The sequence below is a fragment of the Pseudorca crassidens genome, chromosome 9, assembly GCF_039906515.1.
Source record: "Pseudorca crassidens isolate mPseCra1 chromosome 9, mPseCra1.hap1, whole genome shotgun sequence".
Lineage (NCBI taxonomy): Eukaryota > Metazoa > Chordata > Mammalia > Artiodactyla > Delphinidae > Pseudorca > Pseudorca crassidens.
In genome coordinates, this window is record NC_090304.1 from 16,745,272 (window position 1) to 16,768,021 (window position 22,750).

At 36.7% G+C, this 22,750-nt stretch overlaps 1 protein-coding gene across 2 annotated transcripts in view; it reads right to left on the reverse strand.

Moving 5' to 3' along the window:
• Window positions 1-22,750, reverse strand: part of TTC17 (tetratricopeptide repeat domain 17) — a 155,215-nt gene that overhangs the window by 88,132 nt on the left and 44,333 nt on the right. For both annotated transcript variants that reach the window (XM_067749343.1, XM_067749342.1), the window contains exons 6-15: window positions 17,435-17,544; window positions 16,712-16,856; window positions 16,130-16,269; window positions 14,528-14,688; window positions 12,711-12,823; window positions 8,487-8,633; window positions 7,022-7,137; window positions 6,700-6,865; window positions 5,459-5,536; window positions 5,097-5,321 (exon numbers count right to left, since the gene is read on the reverse strand). In XM_067749343.1, the coding sequence (XP_067605444.1) occupies window positions 5,097-5,321; window positions 5,459-5,536; window positions 6,700-6,865; window positions 7,022-7,137; window positions 8,487-8,633; window positions 12,711-12,823; window positions 14,528-14,688; window positions 16,130-16,269; window positions 16,712-16,856; window positions 17,435-17,544 (1,401 nt within the window). The remainder of the gene's footprint in view (window positions 1-5,096; window positions 5,322-5,458; window positions 5,537-6,699; window positions 6,866-7,021; window positions 7,138-8,486; window positions 8,634-12,710; window positions 12,824-14,527; window positions 14,689-16,129; window positions 16,270-16,711; window positions 16,857-17,434; window positions 17,545-22,750) is intronic.

The window sequence follows — 22,750 nt, forward strand, 5'->3', positions numbered from 1 at the left end:
AGCACTCAGGTTACATTTAAAGTATTACTTAGTGGTTCACACTAAGATATACAATTAAATTCCATACATAGATTTCAAAAATGTCTTTATATTTTCCATAAGGAAACGAAGTATCGTAATTATCCTTACAACTAGAATGAAGGAAACGAAGTATCATGATTATCCCTATGACTAGAATGATAGTTGTGCAAATATCTTGTATTGAGACGAACTGGTTAGCATTTTGGAAAAAAAGAATAATTTTCGTGAATTCATTCTGAAAATAATTACTGAGTGTTTACCATGTTTCAAATACTGGTTTTGACACTGGGGATACAGCAGAAAATAAGAAAGATAAATCCTTGCCTTAGTGGATCTCATAGTCTCGTGTCACACAATTGTGAGTAAAATGTGATGAAGGACAGCAGGGAAGAGACATAAATAGTACTAACCATAGGGAAGAGAGTGCCGTTACAAACAGAGTAGTAAGGGAAAGACTCCCTGAGAAGTTAGTATTTGTAAAAGATTTTAAGGAGATGAGGAGCAAGCTATGAAGAATCTTAGTGGGATGAAGCATTCCAAGCAGAGAGAATAGAAAATGCAAAGGTCCTGAGGAGGGAGCACAGCTAGCATGTTCAAGGAACTGCAAGGCGGCCAAGTGAGGCTAGAATAGAATGACCAAAGGAACGATCTCATGGAGATATGGTCAGAAAAGTAACAAGGTCATGTAGGACCTTCTACATCATTATAAATTCTTGTTTCTTACTGTGAGTTACATGGAGAGTCACCGCAGAGATATGAACAAATAACAACATCTGACATTGAAAAAAAAATTACTAACTTTGTTTCTTGTATTTTTTCAATGTAGAAGGTAATTTTTCAACTCTGGCTATGGGAATGGAGAGAATTTAGGTGAAAGGAGAGGGGAAGCGGCTCCCTTTAAGCAATACTCTACAGCTTCCTAAAGCTAAGGAACAGCATGTAAGTTTAGCATATGCTGAGCACTACTGGCATTGTATTTATTCATAATGCAATTTCTTTCTTTCTTTTTTTTTTTTTGGCTGCGCTGCGCGGCACGTGGGATCTTAGTTCCCTAACCAGGGATTGGACCCGTGCCCCTGCAGTGGAAGTGTGGAGTCTTAACCACTGGACCAACAGGGAAGTCCCTGACAACATCTGACTTTTAATAAGAATTTCATTGACTGCTGTACTGTGAATAGAGTGTAGGGTGACAAAGGCAGAAAGCCAAGAAGCTAGTTAGGAGGCTACTGAAATAATCTAGATAAAAGACAATGATGGTGTGGATAAGATAGCAGTGGAGATGATGGTAAATAGTGAAATTCTGGGTATATTTTAAAAACAGAATCAGCAAGATTACTTAATAGATTGAATCTGCCCTGAGAGAAGGAGAAAGGTACGAAGGATGGCTCTAAGTTTTTGTCCTGAGATACTGGCTTTACTGTTTCCTGAAATGGGAAAGACTGAGAACAAATTAGAACAATGTTAAGGAGCTTAGTTTTGGCCTGTAGTTTTAGACCGTGTTTTAGACATTCAAGTGGAGGTGTCATGTTAGCTGTTGGATAAAGGAGTCTGGAGTTCAGAGCAAAGGTGATAAGTGACTCAATAAGGAAAGTGTAATGTTCTTGAGATATGGTCCTGGAACAATCAGATATCCATTTGGATATGAACTTTGATGAATGAACTTTGATCCCTACCTCACACTGCAAAGAAAATTTAAGTTGAAATGGATCATAGGCCTAAATGTGAAACCTGAAACTGTAAAACATCTAGAAGACAACATAGGAAAAGACCTTTGTATATCTGAGAGTCAACTATTTAAAGACAAACCAGAGAAAACAAAATAGAACTATTTTTTTTTCAGACTTCTTATGAGGACACCTTAAATCTAACAATAGAAATCAAAAGGGAAAAGATGGAAAATTAAGGTAAGTTTTAAAAGCTAAGATAAAAAGGCAAAGAGAGAAAATATTTTTAACATATGATAGATGGAGTTAAAGACTTTATTGTATAAAGAGTTCATGCAAAATTAAAAAAAAAACAAATTCTAACAAAATGAGCAAAATGCCTACATAAACTTTTACTTTAAAAATACAATAAAATAGGGGACTTTCCTGGTGGCACAGTTGTTAAGAATCCACCTGCCAATGCAGGGGACATGGGTTTGAGCCCTGGCCTGGGAAGATCCCACATGCCATGGAGCAACTAAGCCCGTGCACCACAACTACTGAGCCTGCGCTCCAGAGCCTGCGAGCCAAAACTACTGAGCCCACACGCAGCAACTACTGAAGCCCATGTGCCTAGAGCCTGTGCTCCGCAACAAGAGAAGCCACTACAATGAGAAGCCCGCGCACAGCAACGAAAACCCAACGCAGCCAGAAACACAAACAAACAAACAATAAACAATAAAACAGGGACTTCCCTGGTGGTCCAGTGGTTAAGGCTTTGAGCTCCCAATGCAGAAAGTCCGGGGGCTTCCCTGGTGGCGCAGTGGTTGAGAGTCCGCCTGCTGATGCAGGGGACACGGGTTCGTGCCCCGGACCAGGAAGATCCCACATGCTGCGGAGCGGCTGGGCCCGTGAGCCATGGCCGCTGAGCCTGCGCGTCCGGAGCCTGTGCTCCGCAATGGGAGAGGCCACAGCAGTGAGAGGCCCGCGTACCGCAAAAAAACAAAAACAAAACTCCAATGCAGAAAGCCCGGGTTCAATCCCTGGTCAGGGAAATAGATCCTACATGCCGCAACTAAGAGCCTGCATGCCGCAACTAAAGATCCCACATGCCCCACCTAAAAAGTAAAAAATAAAAAGATCCCACACGCTGCAACTAAAAAAAAAAAGATCCCACATGCTGCGAAGATCCTGTGTGCCGCAACTAAGACCCGGCATAGCCAAATAAATAAACATTTTTAAAAAATACAATATCCTTAAAATAAGATTAAGAAATTTATGTTACAACAGAGAAATGGAATTTTTTAAAGTAAATCTATTTTACAAACGTTAATACAGAAGCAGTGTGACTTGACTATAAAGGTGTGAACTCTAATGGCCACTCTCCCTGAGTTCAAATCCAAGCTCTATGACTTTCTGTAAATCCCTTTGGCATTCTTTTTCTATCAAATGGGTAAATCTTATCTCATAGGGTTGTTTTGAGGATTAAATGAGTTATTACATGTAAAGTGCTTAGTATGATGCCTGGCTCTAGTAAACAATCAATAAAAGTTAGCAGTTACTTCAACTGATTCTGGTGATAATACAAGCAAAATGAATATTTATAGATCTTGATTATGGCAATATATATTGGCCCAAATCTTTTTGTGGATTGTTTGGTATTTTGTATCAAAGCCATCAAAATATTCATTCTCTTACTGACTTAGTAATTTCACTGCTACTAGCAGTCTTTCCTAAGAAAATTATCTGGAAAACAGAAAAGGTCGTATCCAGAAAATCATTACTGATATTAGCAACCTAAACATCCAGCAACAGAGAGGAGTAAGTTCTAACATATCAATTCATCAAACCTTTATACAACCACTTAAATTTATGGCTATAAAAACTAGGTAGTAAAAATTTTTTTTTATATAAGTTTTAAAGATCACCAGTACAGTAAAGTTGCAACACTATGAAATATTTACATAGAAGGAAAGCTTATAAGGAAATATTTCCAAATGTTGACAGCTGGGGGTAGGGTCTGATTAAGGTGTATTTTGGGGTATCTACCCTGATTCACTGATTTGTATTTTTATTCTTGTTGCAGTACTACAGTATTTAGCTAAAATTTTAGTATAATTTTCAAATATGAAAAGGCAGGGCTTCCCCAGTGGCGCAGTGGTTGACAGTCCGCCTGCCGATGCAGGGGACCTGGGTTTGTGCCCCGGTCCGGGAAGATCCCACATGCCGCGGAGCAGCTACGCCCGTGAGCCATGGCCATTGAGCCTGCGCATCCGGAGCCTGTGCTCCACAACGGGAGAGGCCACAACAGTGAGAGGCCCGCGTACTGCAAAAAAAAAATGAAAAGGCAGCTAATCTCTAAAGGAGCTTTTTTTTTTTTTTTTTTCCCCCAGAAGAAAACTGCCTAATTGCCTTGGCTGATGGCAGAAAAAAGTGAACCATGAGAAGTATCAAGGGAATGCAGCTGTGCTGAACCTTCCATTTGGGTGTTCATTTTATCACATCTCATATAGACCATCTGTTCTACTATAGCCACACCTGGCACACAGTAAACATTTGATTAATATTTGATGTACTTCTCTGGCAACTTGGCCTGTTGTATAACAGTGATTATAAAGTTTTACTTAAAATCCAGTTGTGAATTGGTGTATTTCAAAGGAAACTCTTAACAGGCAACATTCTCTTCTAGTACCGAAAAAATCAGTTTTGGGACACCTCGAACAAACCTAGGCCATTCATGCACACTTCTTCTAAAAGTTTCTTTGCATATAAAACTCAGAAACATTTAGACGCTAAGTATAAAGGCAATTTAACTGTACATTTATGATAACTGCATTCATCAAACCTAAGATGTCATCAATTATAACATGCATCCTTATTTCAGAGATGTTAAAATATGAAAAAAAAAAGTAAGTGGTACTTTAGAAACAATGAAATAAAGTATTTAACTACAAAGCAGTGATACAACTCCATGGATTGCATGTGGGAGATTCAGGGCATGAATATCAACCTACTTATCTATCCTTATCAAAACAACCTTTAAACTGTGCTCTGGCTTGGTTGGTATAAAGGTATCTATAAATTAACGCTGTAAAACAGTATAACATTATGCAATGTGCATGCTGTAATGAGCAGGATAAAGTGAGAAGCAGATGTTTCAGACATAAAGATGTGGCAGTATATTTTTAGCAGCTATGTCATTCTTATGTAAATGTAAGTTTCTAAAAAATAACTGTATAATTTATAAACTTCATTCATTTAAAATAGATGAACACATCAAAAATAAAACAAAGCCGTCTTACAATATGCAAATTCTACTAAAAAATAAAACGAGTTTTTTTTTATGCCCTCTCTATAAAAATACATATTATACTCTGAATTTGAGTTATCACTACTTAGTATATATTGCTACAAAGAAACATAAAACCTCACCTCAGAGCTATTGATGGCCAAAGCTTGAAGCAGCAGTTTAGTGGCATCAAGATGAAGGCCATAGTGAATCAAAAGGTTGGCCAAGTTCACAAGAGGAACATCCTGGTATTGAAGCGGAGCCAAATTCAAAGCCCTCTGAAGACAAGCAATAGCAAAGGTGCTATTTCCTACTGCTCTCCAGTAGAGTCCAGCTTCATTGAGTATCAGCCAGACAGGAGCATTTGGCTGAAAAACCCCAAATACTTCAGTTAATACAAGAATACAGTACTCATTCTAAAAAGGATTTTTTAATACATGCATTTTAACTTTTAATTACAATTACTAAGCATTTAAATTTCAGATATCTGAGGTAGGCAACTCACCTTGTTAATAGCATGAAATAAGAAAGACCCAATTTCTTCTTCTGGGATAGTATAGTTATTAATACGGGAAAGCAAAATCTGAAAACATCAAAAGGAAGATTGAATCAATTGAAAATAACAGGGAAGACATTTGAAAAGAATTTCTATAGACAACAGTCTTGAGCTCCTCAGGAACAGCTAACTTGAAGAGATATTTATAATTATATACATAACATGCAGTCACTGACATTACAACAGGTGTTACCCTGCTCATGTATGCCTTTGTTTCCTTTAATTAAAAAAAGTTAAAAACATATACACCACATACATATTAAGGTGATCTATCATTCCCCCGTTCAAGTCAACCTAAGTGTCCAGAACCAAATGAGAAATTATTCAGAGAGCAAAGCATGCAACACCTGATGCAATGAAAATCTGCTACCCTTCCTAGCTGGAAAAGCACCAGATCCTCAATTAGTCTACTTTATATTCTTGCAGCATTTATATAACTGTGAGCAACTCTAAGTTAGGGATCATGGTCTATTTTTCTTTGTATTCCTAGCACTCCAAACTGTGCCTGGAACATAATGTTTTTTGCCTCAGTAAATGCTGAATGTAAGTAGTAACTGCTCATAGTTTTAAAATTAAGTTAAAAAAAGGTCATGGTGATGGTCTGTTTTCTCTGTAAAAAGTAAATTTTTTCATTTGTACCTACGGAATGGTAACTAATATAGGATTTATATTCAGTAATAAAACATTCCTAGTTATACATAGCTAATAGGAACTAAAGAAAACAGCGTAACAGAACATATTTATAATGTTTGCAAAGTAGTTATCAAATTCAAACAAATTCCTAAGGACCTCATATGAGCGCAAAACAGGGTTGATAAGGCCAAGGAAAGAGAATCTTCAAGCTTTCAAATACAAACTTCTGGAAGCTTGGAGAATGTAAAGCTACACTGCAGTGGTCAGAATGGCCTCCACTAGGTAAACAGAGTTCTGTGTTACTCATCTTTGCAGCCCTCTTAGAGGAACACTGCTTGGGTGGTCTATGTATATAGCAACCCAGGGGAACACTTTACCGGCATTCCTTCAATAGCATGACTGACTTCTTAATTATTTCACCAAATCTTTAACTCATCTTTCAGTTTTATAAACTTAAAGCTCAACAACTGCCTTCTATCAAATTTTTGCTCCACCTATGAGGCTTGCGAAGTCAACCAGAATGGACGGCAATAAACACCAGCCTAAGTGAGCCTTACTTTTCGTGCATGGTCATCTGGCATTTTGGCTTTCAGATCCATGCGGACCTCTAATTCTTTGACTAAGTAGGACAGAGTCTGGCTTTTTCTGATGTCAGTTATGGAACAGTCAGGGGTTTGGGCCTCTTCTTCTGAAGCATAATCATCACTGTTGAGTTCGTGGATCCTGGCACAAGAAAAAGGAACAAAATTCATATTTTCAAAGTTTGGGCGACTTCAAAATAAAGACTTAACCTTTCAAGTCCAAGGCTGGTGCTCTCAAAGAACCGCCAGATGATAATCATGCAGAATCAAGTGCTTTGCCAAATCCATCAGCACTTGCCTGAGTCCTTTGTTTTCCGGAGGCAGAAAATACGTTGGCAATTCCCCGCCAACAGGGACTCTAGGATAGCTTTCTGCACAATCTGCTCTTTTAGGCCACAGAATATGCTGTTTGTCCTAATAAAAAAGAAAGTTTATCATAAATTTCTTCAGATTCAATGCTTCAATATGCTAAATGAACTTTTAAAAGAACATAAATATACTAGGATAACCTAAAAACAGTTTAGTATTTTAAGATATAGACATTGTGGTAGACTCTATAATATTCTTTCTACTGCAGATTATTAGTCTAAGTCAGTATTTCTACCTGCTTTACCACAGACTGGTTCAGGGTTGGGCAGGCCTAACTCAGCTGAGCCAGTAAGACACAAGGAGAGGTCTGCCTGGGGCTTCCAAGAAAGAAAAGCCAGTCTTAGTCTCTTATGCCCCATAGGAGCAAAAACCATGTTGCTCCAGCTACTGCTGGCTGTCGCCTCAGTACCATGAGGAAGACAGGCTTTAGGATGGAACCAATACAGTGGATGGCAAATTAAAGAAAAGGAAAGGAATGGGTCACTGGGCCACTGAATCAACCAAAGCCAAAGTTTGCTCTATCTTTGGATTTCCCATAATATGAGGTGAATTTTCTTTTGTTTAAGTCAATTTGAGGTGGAGTTTGTGACTTTTACCTGGAAGCATACATGCACTTAAAAAACTGGAACAGAAAACTATTTTTCCCTTAACTAAGACTTTTCTTTGCCAATGCTGAAGTTTAACAATTATTATTTTATTTGTAAAATTTCATCTTTCTAAATATAAATAACACGTACCAGAGGTTTACTAAACTTATAGCCTGAAGCTTTCAAACTTGGGAATTTATATTAGACATAATTAAATAATAAGTGGCCATATTAATTTTGTTAGAATAAAAACACAATTAAATTCTGAAAATTTAATGTTGAATAAAAAATACATGTTTTCTGTCTTCATATGTTGCTATCCCCATTGGCTAACACACAATTATTTCTTAGGTAGGTTAGAAATACATATTTATTTACTTGTTTATTATCTGTATCTTCTGCTAGAATGTGAGCTCCAGCAGAGCAAGGAACTTGTGTACTATATTCATAGTATCAGCCTGGTATACAGTTGGAAGCTCAATAAAAGAATGCTGATTAAATAAGTGAAGTACATACAAGCACTCACTTAGGTCAAGTTTAGAAACTCGTGAGGGTTGGTGATTATACTCAGAGCTTTGAACTGAAATCAGGGTGTCCATCTGCCCCACCTGACTGCCAAGAACTCAAGACAGACCCTGTGTCTTACCACCTAGCAGAATGCCTTCCATTTAATATAAGCTTAACAAATGCTTGCTGAACTAAGCTGAACAGTGACTGGGGCCATATTAATCAGTGGGGTTGAGGGCCACTGCTTTAAGAAATCTTGTCTGTTAGAGAAAACGCCTTAATCATCCTCTACTAACTTACCCTATATGCATCAGAGTCCCTGCCCCAGATCCAGAGAACAGAATGGGCTATGGGAGAAGACTTGACCAAATCACTGATATCACTCTGATTTGCTTGAACATCAAAGTTCACAGACATCATACTGGAGGTTGATGAATCCTCACCAAACTAGAAAATGAAAAGAAAAGTTCAATCAAATTGAAAGCAGAAAAGGAGTTGTAAATAAGATTTAACTCAACCCAAAAATGTTAATGAATACTCAAAATTAGAAGAAAATCACAAAGTAGGTCAGTTAAAAGGCAATCAGATCTTTAATTTTCAGAACTATGCCCCAACAGTATTCTCTCACAGATAATGCATAGCTAGCAACTTTCAATCAACTATGCCATTGATGTGTGAGAAAACTAGTGTGGGTTGTTTTCCTGTCCCACTACTTCCTTTCTATGATTTAGTCTCTTATAGGTTTAGTGATTAGCTGATTTAGATGTTTGATTCATTATTCCTCTCCCCTACCTAGACTAAAATGATCACTATTCTATAAAATTAGTGTGCTTAAGGGTTCTTAAGAGTTTAATATAGCTATCATTTAGGCATTAAAAGCCACTGGACAGTCAATTTCAAATATGTATAGCCTTCAATGGTGAAAAATTAAAATGATTTCCTCCTCTAAGATCAGGAACAAGACAAGGTTGCCCACTCTCACCACTCTTATTCAACATAGTTTTGGAAGTTTTAGCCACAGCAATCAGAGAAGAAAAAGAAATAAAAGGAATACAAATTGGAAAAGAAGTAAAACTGTCACTGTTTGCAGATGACATGATACTATACATACAGAATCCTAAAGATGCTACCAGAAAACTACTAGAGCTAATCAATGAATTTGGTAAAGTAGCAGGATGCAAAATTAATTCACAGAAATCTCTTGCATTCCTATACACTAACAATGAAAAATCTGAAAGAGAAATTAAGGAGACACTCTCATTTACCATTACAACAAAAAAGAATAAAATACCTAGGAATAAATCTACCTAAGGAGACAAAAGACCTGTATGCAAAAAACTATAAGACACTGATGAAAGAAATTAAAGACAATACAAACAGATGAAGAGATATACCATGTTCTTGGATTGGAAGAATCAACACTGTGAAAATGACTATACTACCCAAAGCAATCTACAGATTCAATGCAATACCTATCCAACTACCAATGGCATTTTTCACAGAATTAGAACAGAAAATTTTACAATTTGTATGGAAACACAAAAGACCCAGAATAGCCAAAGAAATCTTAAGAAAGAAACACGGAGCTGGAGGAATCAGGCTCCCTGACTAGACTATAATACAAAGCTACAGTAATCAAGATAGTATGGTACTGGCCCCAAAACAGAACTATAGGTCATGGAACAGGATAGAAAACCCAGAGATAAACCACACATATATCGTCACCTTATCTTTGATAAAGGAGGCAAGAATATACGATGGAGAAAAGACAGCCTCTTCAGTAAATGGTGCTGGAAAAACTGGACAGCTACATGTAAAAGAATGAAATTAGAACACTTCCTAACACATACACAAAAATAAACTCAAAATGGATTAAATACCTAAATGTAAGGCCAGACACTATAAAACTCTTAGAGGAAAACATAGGCAGAACACTCTGTGACATAAATCCCAGCAAGATCCTTTTTGACCCACCTCCTAGAGAAACGGAAATAAAAATGAAAATAAACAAATGGGACCTAATGGAACTTAAAAAGTTTTTGCACAGCAAAGGAAACCATAAACGAAATGAAAAGGCAACCCTCAGAATGGGAGAAAATATTTGCAAATGAAGCAAATGACAAAGGATTAATCTCCGAAATATATAAGCAGCACATGCAGCTCAATATCAAAAAAACAAACAGCCCAATCCAAAAATGGGTGGAAGACCTAAATAGACATTTCTCCAAAGAAGACATACAGATTGCCAACAAACACGTGAAAGGATGCTCCACATCACTAATCATTAGAGCAATGCAAATCAAAACCACAATGAGGTATCACTTCACACCAGTCAGAATGGCCATCATCAAAAATCTACAAACAATAAATGCTGGAGAGGGTATGGAGAAAAGGAAACCCTCTTGCACTGTTGGTGGGAATGTAAATTGGTACAGCCACTATGGAGAACAGTATGGAGGTTCCTTAGAAAACTAAAAATAGAACTACCATATGACCCAGCAATCCCACTACTGGGCATATACCCTGAGAAATCCATAATTCAAAAAGGGTCATGTACCACAATGTTCACTGCAGCACTATCTATAATAGCCAGGACATGGAAGCAACCTAAGTGTCTATCAACAGATGAATGGATAAAGAAGATGTGGCTCATATATTCAATGGAATATTACTCAGCCATAAAAAGAAATGAAATTGATTTATTTGTAGTGAGGTAAATGGATTTAGAGTCGTCATACAGCGTGAAGTAAGTCAGAAAGATAAAAACAAATACTGTATGCTAATACATATATATGGAATAAAAAAAAGGTTCTGATGAACCTAGGGGCAGGACAGGAATAAAGACGTAAACAAAGAGAATGGATTTGAGGACACGGGGTGGGGGGAAGGGTAAGCTGGAACAAAGTGAGAGAGTAGCACAGACATATATACACTACCAAATATAAAACAGAGATAGCTAGTGGGAAGCAGCTGCATTGCACAGGAAGATCGGCTCAGTGCTTTGTGACCACCTGCGGGGGGGATAGGCAGGGTGGGAGGGAGATGTAAGAGGGAGGGGATATGGGGACATATGTATACATATAGCTGATTCACTTTGTTATACAGCAGAAACTAACACAACATTGTAAAGCAATTATACTCCAATAAAGATGTTAAAAAATATATATGTATAGCCTACCTCCAAACCAAGGTACAACAATATTTGATATTCTCACAAGATACCATATAGTTCCTGTGTATTTCTGAAACCTTGTTAGATAAGAGAATGGGACTAGGATGGGATGGAGTAGGAAAGCGATGAGAAAAAGGAATGAATATAATGAATTTGTAGCTCTATGCCTTTAATAACAGGAACAGATTCTTTCACTATATAGCGGTGATGAAATTTATGGATATATAATGTTGGAAGCTACACTCACACATGGCAGTCTTCCAAATGGTCTGTCTTGAGACCATTATGATATCTAAAAGTTACACTGGGTTTCGGTATATTTCATTTCTAAATATTCCCTTTTTCCCCTTAAAATGCTTGGATTTAAGACAGGGAGCTAGAGTCCCAGAGGGTGTAAGTCTGTTCTTCCTTTACTACTCTTGAAAACCAAACATGCGATATTGCTAGGAGCTGGCTCACAAAAATCATAGGAAGCTTTTGGTCTCTATTACTACTTCTCCTCCTAAATGGCCTCTTAATTTTTATTTCTTACTCTTTCCCAATGTAATCTGGGTTTTTCTAAATTAAAGAGTTCTAATTTTCCATGGTTTGTCTTCCTATAGAAGTTTTCCTGATCTCTTATTTTAACTGCTTATTGCTAGAAATTTCTGTATCTATGATTAAGGAACATGACGGGTTTTCTATGGGACAGGATAAATGTTATTTTATTTCCAGTATCCTTTTGGATGAAAATTGGACTCTGATTGTGTTTACTGTCTATATCAGCATCAGTTACATGCTATCTGGTATCATTATATTTATGTATTATTTCTTCCCAACTAGATAGGCTAGGATTTTATGTATGTGTATGACTGTGTGTATATGTGTATGTACCTGTGTGGACATATACAGAGACAGAAAGAAAGAAAAAACATGCACACAGCAATGTGCTTAATAAACGTTTTTTGTAGATGATCATTTTGATGACGTTTTTGGTTGAAGCAACATAACTGGACTGATGACTTCAGGAAAGAGCATGGCTACTCTTTCCCAAATTTTAAATTATATGTCTTACTAAAGTAAGTTAAAAGGGGAGGTAAAGGCTTTAATTCTAGCTCTCTTGGTAAAGAAGAAAAGAATTAAACACATATGAAAAGAAAATACAGCCAGTACTTTGGGAAATAAAAATGTCATTCATGGAGTAACTGAGTACTCTCTATAAAATCTGACTTCATAAACATAACAGATACTCAACACCTTAAATGATGGTCACACATTTTAGAGATCAATTATATAAGGAATTAAGGGGGGGAGTGATATTACTCTTAGATATGTGCAAGTTTATAAGAACTAGAAGAGACTAAGAAAAAGACCTGAACATAGTCCACATTTTCAAAGATATCACCACGATGGTAGCGCACAGGTTGGTCCCACTGGCAATGTAAACTATGCTGCTGGTTGACCAGACGGCATATCTGATGATTTCCTGGAATAAGAAAGGAAATTTAAATTGATGAAAAAGATCAGCAATGCCAACATGATTTTCTTAGTCTAAGTCATGTACTTTCAACCCTGTACTCTTCAGAGCCTGGCAGAGTACTTACAGAGGGGATACTTATCCAGGGGAAATCTCATTAACGGTTAATTAAATTAAATCATTCTTAAGAAGCCTGTTTCTCCACCTATAAAACAAATGGGCTCCACTAAATAATCACTGACGTTCCTTCTGGCAATTGCATTCTACGATTGTAAAATCTATTGATTAAATTGTTTTAAGACTTTGCCCATCTCTCTGGAGAGAATTTGCTTTATATACTTCATGACTCTTTTTCAAATATATAAATATATATATGTAAGCGCTCTGGTTGCACTTCAGTACAGATTGAGCAGCAAATAATCCCAAGTACTGAACATACTCTTTACACTCAAAATAGCAAAGAAGGGCTTCCCTGGTGGCGCAGTGGTTGAGAGTCCACCTGCCGATGCAAAGGATATGGGTTCGTGCCCTGGTCTGGGAAGATCCCAAATGCCGCGGAGCGGCTAGGCCCGTGACCCATGGCCGCTGAGCCTGCGCGTCTGGAGCCTGTGCTCCGCAACGGGAGAGGCCACAAGAGTGAGAGGTCCGCGTACCGCAAAGAAAAAAAAAAAAAAAGCAAAGAAAACTTGTCAGGTGGATTGTAAAATGGACTGTAAACGTTCACAGCTAAGGGTCAAAGATCAAGAGGCTGTACAGACCAATATATTTACCAAGGGAGAAGGATGTAATATAAGGGATTCAATTCATTTATTCTTTGGTGTCAAGTTGTCATATCTGCTCCCACAGGGTTTAATCAGAAATGAAACATTCTGGATACAATCAAATCACTGATATCCTGTCAACCCAATTTCCTTTAGACCAGTGGTTCTACTTTGGGGTCAGAGACTGTAAAAGATCTAATAAGAGCTACATACCATTTTACCAGGAAAAAAAAATGTGCATATACACAATACTGTGTATAATTTGGGGGAGGATTTCAGAACCCCCGCAAGTATTCCATTGATTACTTTCCTACTTGAGACAAAGTCTAGTCTAAAATCTTACTTCTAAAATAAAACATTTGTTTTTAATGGGGCAAAAAAAAGAGGAGAACATTTAGCCTTATTGCCACTGTTGGCTGAAAAGTGTGGATGTTTTGATTCTAGGGTGTGTCTAGCTTGCGTTAAATTGGTGTAGGGCCATGTTACAGTGTGTTTTCAGACTAGCAACAACAGGCATCAAATAGGAACTTGTTAGAATAACAGAATCTCAGGCCCCAACCCAGACCTACTAAATCAGAATCTGCATTTTAACAAGATCTCCATTTTAACAAGAGATTGATACGCATACCAAAGTTAGAGAAGCATCAATGTAGGCCATAGAGGACAAACGAACTGTTAAGACTCTTAGGATACAAAAGATTTGGTTTTTACTTTAAAATTTGGTTTTTAGTTTAAAAATTTGGTTTTTACTTTTTGCTAAAAAAAAGTTAGAAGGATCAAACCAGCTCCTCAGGCCTGCTGGTATACCCATAGTAACGATTTCATTTTAAGACTGAGAGAAGTCATAAGCACAATTTTATACTGCTTTATGGCTACATGAAAGTTATGAAAGTAAAGCACACTAGAAGTGAATTTCCTAACCTGTCTTCAATTACTTGGAATCAGTACTTACCTAATTGTGCCTCTTTTGCCATCTGTGTCTCATGGATGATATTTCTTAAGATTTGCTCTTCCTGAATCAGCTTATGTTTTTCTAGGATCTCTTGTTGTCTCAGGTAGTGGTCATGTTGCTTTTGATATTCTTTCAACTCATTCAGTGTTCGCTGGAGGGATCTTAACATTTTTTAATAACAGGAAAAAGTTACAGAGCTTTAAAATTATGGATTTTTAAACCCACTGAAATACATAGATTTTCTGGTTCTCAGCAAAAATTGCTAGATTTTGACTTTTAACATACAATCACTATATCACAAGTTCAAGAACAATGGGGCTAAATAAATACGATTGTTTTATTAAAATTTGGGGGAAAAAAGATGGATGTGAAATTCTTCCCATAAACACAACAATTAATGACATTAAAAGGTGTATTAGACGCTTCAGGTGCCAGAAAAGATACATAGCAATAAATACTACTATAAAGCTTTATACATTTAACAAGTCTATTTCCCTCCACAAAGACTGTCAGTTCCATGGACATTCAAAGCCTTTCTAGAATCTTCCTTTTCACCTTTTCCTTTGATTCTACCTAAAGACAAGGTTAAGAGAAGAGGCCACAATGCCTTGCTCTTGCACTGTAGCTTCTTGGTTTACAGATTTTGGGGAAAAAACCACAGAAACTGCTTATAAAGGAATATTCCCTACCACCTGGTATCAATAAATCAGCTGCTTGATTATATTTAGTCACAAAAATCTTATTGCCTATTATACTGTTAACATATGGAGGTTTAATAGCTGCACAGATTGTATAAGAAGAGCATAATATTGGAAGAAACTCAGCCAGGGCAAGTTCTGACCAGGTATAACAAAGCCAGGTATAAACAAGCTGTCATTCTTTCTTTTTTACTACATTAGGCTTTTAAACAGATTGGAAAATAGGCAAAAGTTTAATAAAATCCAAATCCCCACTTAATTCTATAATAATCAAAGTACACTCAAAACATTAAGGCTAATTCTATAAGAGATGAACAATTCACTTCTGAGTTATGTCAAGTTCCTTTACTGGCCCTATTATTTATAGAATTAAATACAGGATATTTTTTAAGTATACTACAAGGACCAAGTACAACAGAATTCCATTACTGTACAACTTCCACAAATCTGATTAAAATGTGGGCCAAATAATCTCTCTCAACATCACTTAACCAACATAACAATAGCCCAACCTTAGAAGTCAAAGGAGAGAAAGCTCAAATGTAGCATGTGCAAGTGATTTTACTGACGGTGTATTCTATGGAAATAAAAATGTAATCAGTAGAATTACTGAGCATCTGGCAGCACCCCCTCCTCCATCTGACTTCATACAAGTAATTGACTGTCAATATTGTTAAGATTTAGATGACAGCATTTACTGTAAATATTCTCTAGTTCCTGGAATCCTTTATACAACCACTGACTTGTGCTAAACCTCCTGATTGGAGAAAAAGGACAGGACTAGCATTAGTGAAAAGGTGTTTTTCTTAATTCTAATGAACAAATTAACACTGATATCACCCTACACAAGTCTAACCTAAGGTTCTACAGTGTTGGTGCTTCAGTAATTTTTTCTCCTAGTTACCTATGTTGAGCTTCCAGTTTCTGCTCGAGTTTTTGCTGACACAGGACAGCATGCTTCCTCTTTATAGCTTGCTCAAACCCAGGTTTAGCCTGTAAAGCATGGTCATAACAGAGCACTGAGTGGTTATACTCCCCAAGCATCTGAAGAGACAAAAACAAACACACACACATACACAAACAAAGGGGGGGAAATGGTTAGCCTGGTTGTATCCGTCCAAATCCCCTTATGATTTATGAGATCACACTAAATCTCATACAGTGAAGATTATTTCGATCAGTAGTCAAATCTCCATAACATGCAGCAATGCTATACAGGATGGTTCAATTGGAAGTACTGCTATTTTAAGAAGAGTATGCTAAAGGAAAATAATATTCGTATCAATTCGATTATTTTCTTTTTTGTGAAGAGGCTAAAACACTTATGATTCATTATTGCTATGAAGTTTTTTTCCCTTAATTTCTTCCTTTCTATCCCCTTGTTTGGACCAAAAGAAGGGAAAAGGGTATTTTTTATTGGAAAAAAAGAAAGAAAGAAAGAAAACAGCAACTGGATTGGTTCACGTAAAAAAAAAGTTGTATTTACTGCATATATATTTCCTAAAGTGTAATAGCTAGTGAAGAAGTCACTGTCGTCCAGAGCTGCGTGGACCACGACAGCAGCATCAGCAGAGAAGTGTGCTCTGTGCAGAACATTCGCCAAGTTGACCAGGGCAATGTCTTTATTGTGCCTAAAAGAGAAGGGAAGATGTAATTAGATGTCAGGAAAGAAGCATGTGCTCCACAATTGCCTATAACTACCTGACAAGGGCAAATTACATTCAAAGTTATTGAGCTTAGGAAAATAACTTTGAGTTTACTTACAGATGGGGAAAATAATTTAAGAAAATCCTAATGTTTAATTTTACATAATTGACGGTGCTTACTCAATCTGATAACTACAAATTTTGCCACAAAAATAAGGTCTGGCAGAGATTTTATGCTTTTAAAATGTATTTAGGGCTTATATTTGCTTTGAGAATAATTTAATTTCTGATAGTTCCTCCAACCAATTTCCCTAGTTTCAAGTCTCAAGTGAATCAGAGGGCATCTACATTATATATTTTTCCTTAACAGAAATCAGAAGTATGTTATGCCATCATCACTTTGAACTCTTTGACATCTAACATTTTTGTGATGGGACTAATTGCAACAGGGATGGAGGAGAATGCAAGTACAACACAATGCTTCCTCTTCTTGTTTTTTTATGTATTTTAACAGTCCTGAGTTACATGGAAAATCAGGAGGTCCAGAAGAGGAGGAATCCTACCTGGATGAGAAGTGAAGGGCTCGCATAGCACATTCCACTACTTGATACGGCTCATTCTTTATTCTCCAGTAAAATGAAGCCATGTTATATAGCACCCACGAGGAAGAGTTCTAGAAGTTAAACAAATAAAATGACAACCAAATATAACTCAAGATAGTTTCTTCAACTCAGAATGTTCAAAATGAGCACCTTTACACTCTGTCTGGTCTGAAACTGATGAAGAAAATCAAGACTCATTACGGTAGCGACAAAGCAGAGGACAAAGTACAAATAAACTATCCCTGTCAAGACAGCATTCTGATCATTAGTTGATCAGGTGTATTAAGGTGTGATCTAAACACAGGGACAGTCCAACCCCAGACTATCTTCCAAAGGGGAAATAAAGCCGAAAAATCCCACCAAGTGGTCACAACTTGGGCCCTGTTTCAGGACTTTAGAAGTCAGGATCTAACCTACTTAGAAATGCTAGTTGTTCTAACATGAAATTCCTGAAATTAACATATTGCAAAATTTCCTATTTATTTAACATCTGAATGAAGGCATGTATGTAAACAAATGAAAGGCTTATGCTTTTGTGAAAGGTAAACGTTTGTCATTTCCTCGTGTGTGTTCAGAAACTAACTCAGACCTTCACACTGCTAAAAAGTAAGTCTTTAGTATGTAGTAATAAGTGCATTATTTAGTCAAATTAAACAGAAGTTCAGACAGGTTTTCTCCTTTTGTGGCTTGCATTTTTTGTCCCCTAACATATACTAAATTTCAACCACACAGAGGTCATAAGACTAAACTGAATCATGTCAAAAACTCAATGTAAGTGTAAACCCAAGAAAGAAATATCAAATTCAGCATGGAAAAAAAGTCATAAAGTTTAAGATAAAATGGGAAAAACATATGACAGCCAACACTTAATGTGTAGCTACCTCATAAAAAATCTAAACAGAGAAACCAAAAACCAAAAGAACAAGGGCCAAAAACATGGACAATTCAAAAATATGAAACAATGACTACTTAGCAGGCGAAAAACTTAACAACAACAACAAAGGAAATAAAGAGCTACAAGTTTTCCTTTTAAAAATTAGCAAAGATTAGAAAGAATGCCAGTATTCACTATTGGCTACAGTGTATACTAACTTCAGATATTAAGTGTAGAAATATTGGGTTAGTACAGCATCGCTGGGGGACAATTTGACAATATGTATTTGAAAAGGCTTAAAAATGTGATTATCCTTTCATCCCAAAATTTCACTAAAAAATTTATCCTACGAGAATAAAGTTTTAACTATAAAGATATGTAAAAATAAAACTCCAAAAATATATAAAACAGCAATTATCTCTGACTTTTTAAATTATAATTTTTAATTTCCTTTTACATTTTTATATAGCTTTTTTTTTTTTTTCAAGGACCAATTATTTTATTTTAAAAAGTTATCTTTAAGACTAAAACTAGTATGGGATTCTCTGGTGGTGCAGTGGATAAGACGCTGAGGTCCCAACGCAGGGGGCCTGGGTTCGATCCCTGGTCAGGGAACTAGATCCCACATGCATGCCGCAACTAAAACTTTGTATGCCACAATTAAGGAGCCCTGGAGCCACAACTAAGAAGCCCTGGGGCCGCAACTAAGGAGCCCACCAGCTGCAACTAAGACTTGGCACAACCAAATAAATAAATATTAAGAAAAAAAGATTAAAACTAGTATAATTCTTTACTAAGCATCCTTAAGTATTCTATCTTCAAGGAAAAAATATGATTCTTGAGTGCTGCAATGAAAGACTTTAGCACTAAGTGTAGCTGGTTACAGAATACTATATTCTTTCACACTTGACTTATGACTTAGGCTTCAGTCGCCTTTTTAGTAGCCTTTTGAGAAAGTTTTCCTTTAAATCAACAAATGATTTTTAATCTCTTATTTTTAAACCTTATATTGTGAATTGGGACAAAAAGATCAATTAAAAATTCTACATGATTTCCCTGCCAATGCAGGGGGCATGGGTTTGACCCATGGTCTGGGAAGATCCCACGTGCTTCAGAGCAACAAAGCCCGTGCACCACAACGACTGAGCATGCACTCTAGAGCCTGCAAGCTACAACTACTGAAGCCTGCGTGCCTAGAGCCTGTGTTCCACAACAAAGAGAAGCCACTGCAATAAGAAGCCCAGGCGCTGCATTGAAGAGTAGCTCCCACTCACTGCAACTAGAGAAAGCGCACGCGCAGCAACGAAGACCCAACGCAGCTAAAAATAAATAAATAACTTTATTTTTAAAAATACATATATAAAAATTAAAAATTCTACATGAACTACTAAAAGCATCATGATAAGCAGAATACTCTACTCATCATAGTATATTCAAAGAGAAAAATAAATCTTTAAATAAAAATCTATAAGATTTCTTGCCCCTGGACCAGGGATCAAACCTGTGTCCCCTGCCTTGGCAGGTGGATTCTAAAGCACTGCACCACCAGGGAAGTCCCTAGATTAATTTAAAGAGAGGGCAGACAGCAGAAGCAAGAAGAACTACAATTCTGCAGCCTGTGGAAGGAAAACCACATTCATAGAAGGATAGACAGAATGAAAAGACAGAGGACTTTGTACCAGATGAAGGAATAAGATAAAACCATAGGAAAAAAACTAAATGAAGTGGAGATAGGCAACCTTCCAGAAAAAGAATTCAGAATAATGATAGTCAAGATGATCCAGGATCTCAAAAAAGAATGGAGGCAAAGATTGAGAAGATGCAAGAAATGTTTAACGAAGACTACAAGAATTAAAGAAGAAACACCTAGAAGAATTAAAGAACAAACAAACAGAAATGAACAATACAATAACTGAAATGAAAAATACACTAGAAGGAATCAATAGCAGAATAACTGAGGCAGAAGAATGGATAAGTGACCTGGAAGATAGAATGGTGGAATTCACTGCTGCGGAACAGAATAAAGAAAACAGAATGAAAAGAAATGAAGACACCATAAGAGATCTTGGGGACAATATTAAACGCAACAACATTCGCATTATAGGGGTCTCAGAAGGAGAAGAGAGAAAGGACCGAGAAAATATCTGAAGAGATTATAGTTGAAAACTTCCCTAACATGGGAAAAGAAATAGACACCCAAGTCCAGGAAGCACAGAGAGCCCCAGACAGGTTAAACCCAAGAAGAAACACACCGGGACACACAGTAATCAAACTGACAAAATTTAAAGACAAAGAAAAATTATTGAAAGCCTCAAGGGAAAAATGACAAATAACATACAAAGGAACTCCCGTAAGGTTAACAGCTGATCTCTCAGGAGAAACTCTACAAGCCAGAAGGGAGTGGCATGACTTATTTAAAGTGATGAAAGAGAAGAACCTAAAACCAAGGTTACTCTCCCCAGCAAGGATCTCATTCAGATTCAACGGAGAAATCAAAAGCTCTACAGACAAGTAGAAGCTACGAGAATTCAACACCAACAAACCAGCTCAACAACAAACGCTAAAGGAACTTCTCTAAGTGGGAAACACAGCAGAAGAAAAGGACATACAAAAACAAACCCGTAACAATTAAGAAAATGGTAACAGGAACAAACATATTGATAATTACCTTAAACGTGAATGGATTAAATGCTCCAATCAAAAGACACAGGCTCACTTAACAGATACAAAAACAAGACCCATATATATAATGTCTACAAGAGACCCATGTCAGACCTAGGGACACATACAGACTGAAAGTGAGGGGATAGAAATAGATATTCCATGCAAATGGAAATCAAAAGAAAGCTGGAGTAGCAATACTCATATCAGGTAAAATAGACTTTAAAAAAAAAGATTGTCACAAGAGACAAGGAAGGATACTACATAATGATCAAGGGATCAATCCAAGAAGAAGATATAACAATAACAAATATATATGCACCCAACATGGTAGCACCTCAATACATAAGGCAACTGCTAACAGTTATAAAAAAGTAACCCGACAGTAACACAATAATAGTGGGGGATTTTAAAACCTCACTTACACCAATGGACAGATCAACCAAACAAAAAATTAATAAGGAAACACAAGCTTTAAATGACACAATGGAACAGATAGATTTAATTGATATTTATAGGACTTTCCATCCAAAAACAGCAGATTACACTTTCTTCTCAAGTGCATATGGAACATTCTCCAGGATAGATCACATCTTGGGTCACAAATCAAGCCTTGGTAAATTTAAGAAAACTGAAATCATATCAAGCATCGTTTCTGACAACAACGCTATCAAATTAGAAATCAGTTACAGGGGAAAAAAACGTAAAAAACACAAACACATAGAAGCTAAACAATACACTACTAAATAACCAAGAGATCACTGAAGAAATCAAAGAGTAAACCAAAAAATACCTAAAGACAAATGACAATGAAAACATGATGATCCAAAATCTACGGGATGCAGTAAAAGCAGTTCTAAGAGGGAAGTTTATAGCAATACAAGCCTACCTCAAGAAACAAGAAAAATCTCAAATAAAGAATCTAACCTTACACCCAAAGGAACTAGAGAAAGAAGAACAAACAAAACCAAAAGCTAGTAGAAGGAAAGAAATCATAAAGATCAGAACAGAAATAAATGAAATAGAAATAAAGCAAACAATAGCAAAGATCAATAAAACTAAAAGTTGGTTCTTTGAGAAGATAAACAAAATTGATAAGCCATTATCCAGACTCATCAAGAAAAATCGGGAGAGGACTCAAATCAATAAAATTAGAAATGAAAGAAGAGAAGTTACAACAGACACCACAGAAATACAAACCATCCTAAGAGACTACTACAAGCAACTCTATGCCAATAAAATGGACAACCTGGAAGAAATGGACAAATTCTTAGAAAGGTGTAACCTTCCAAGACGGAACCAGGAAGAAACAGAAAATATGAAGAGACCAGTCACAAGTAATGAAATTGAAACTGATTAAAAATCTTCCAACAAACAAAAATCCAGGACCAGATGGCTTCACAGTTGAATTCTATCAAACATTTAGAGAAGAACTAACAACCATCCTTCTCAAACTCTTCCAAAAAACTGCAGAGGAAGGAACACTCCCAAACTCATTCTATGAGGCCACCATCACCCTGATACCAAAACCAGACAAAGATACCACAAAAAAAGAAAATTACAGACCAATATCACTGGTGAATATAGATGCAAAAATCCACAACAAAATACTAGCAAACAAAATCCAAGAACACAATAAAACGATCATACACCATGATCAAGTGGGATTTATCCCAGGGATGCAAGGATTCTTCAATATACGCAAATCAATGTGATATACCATATTAACAAATTGAAGAATA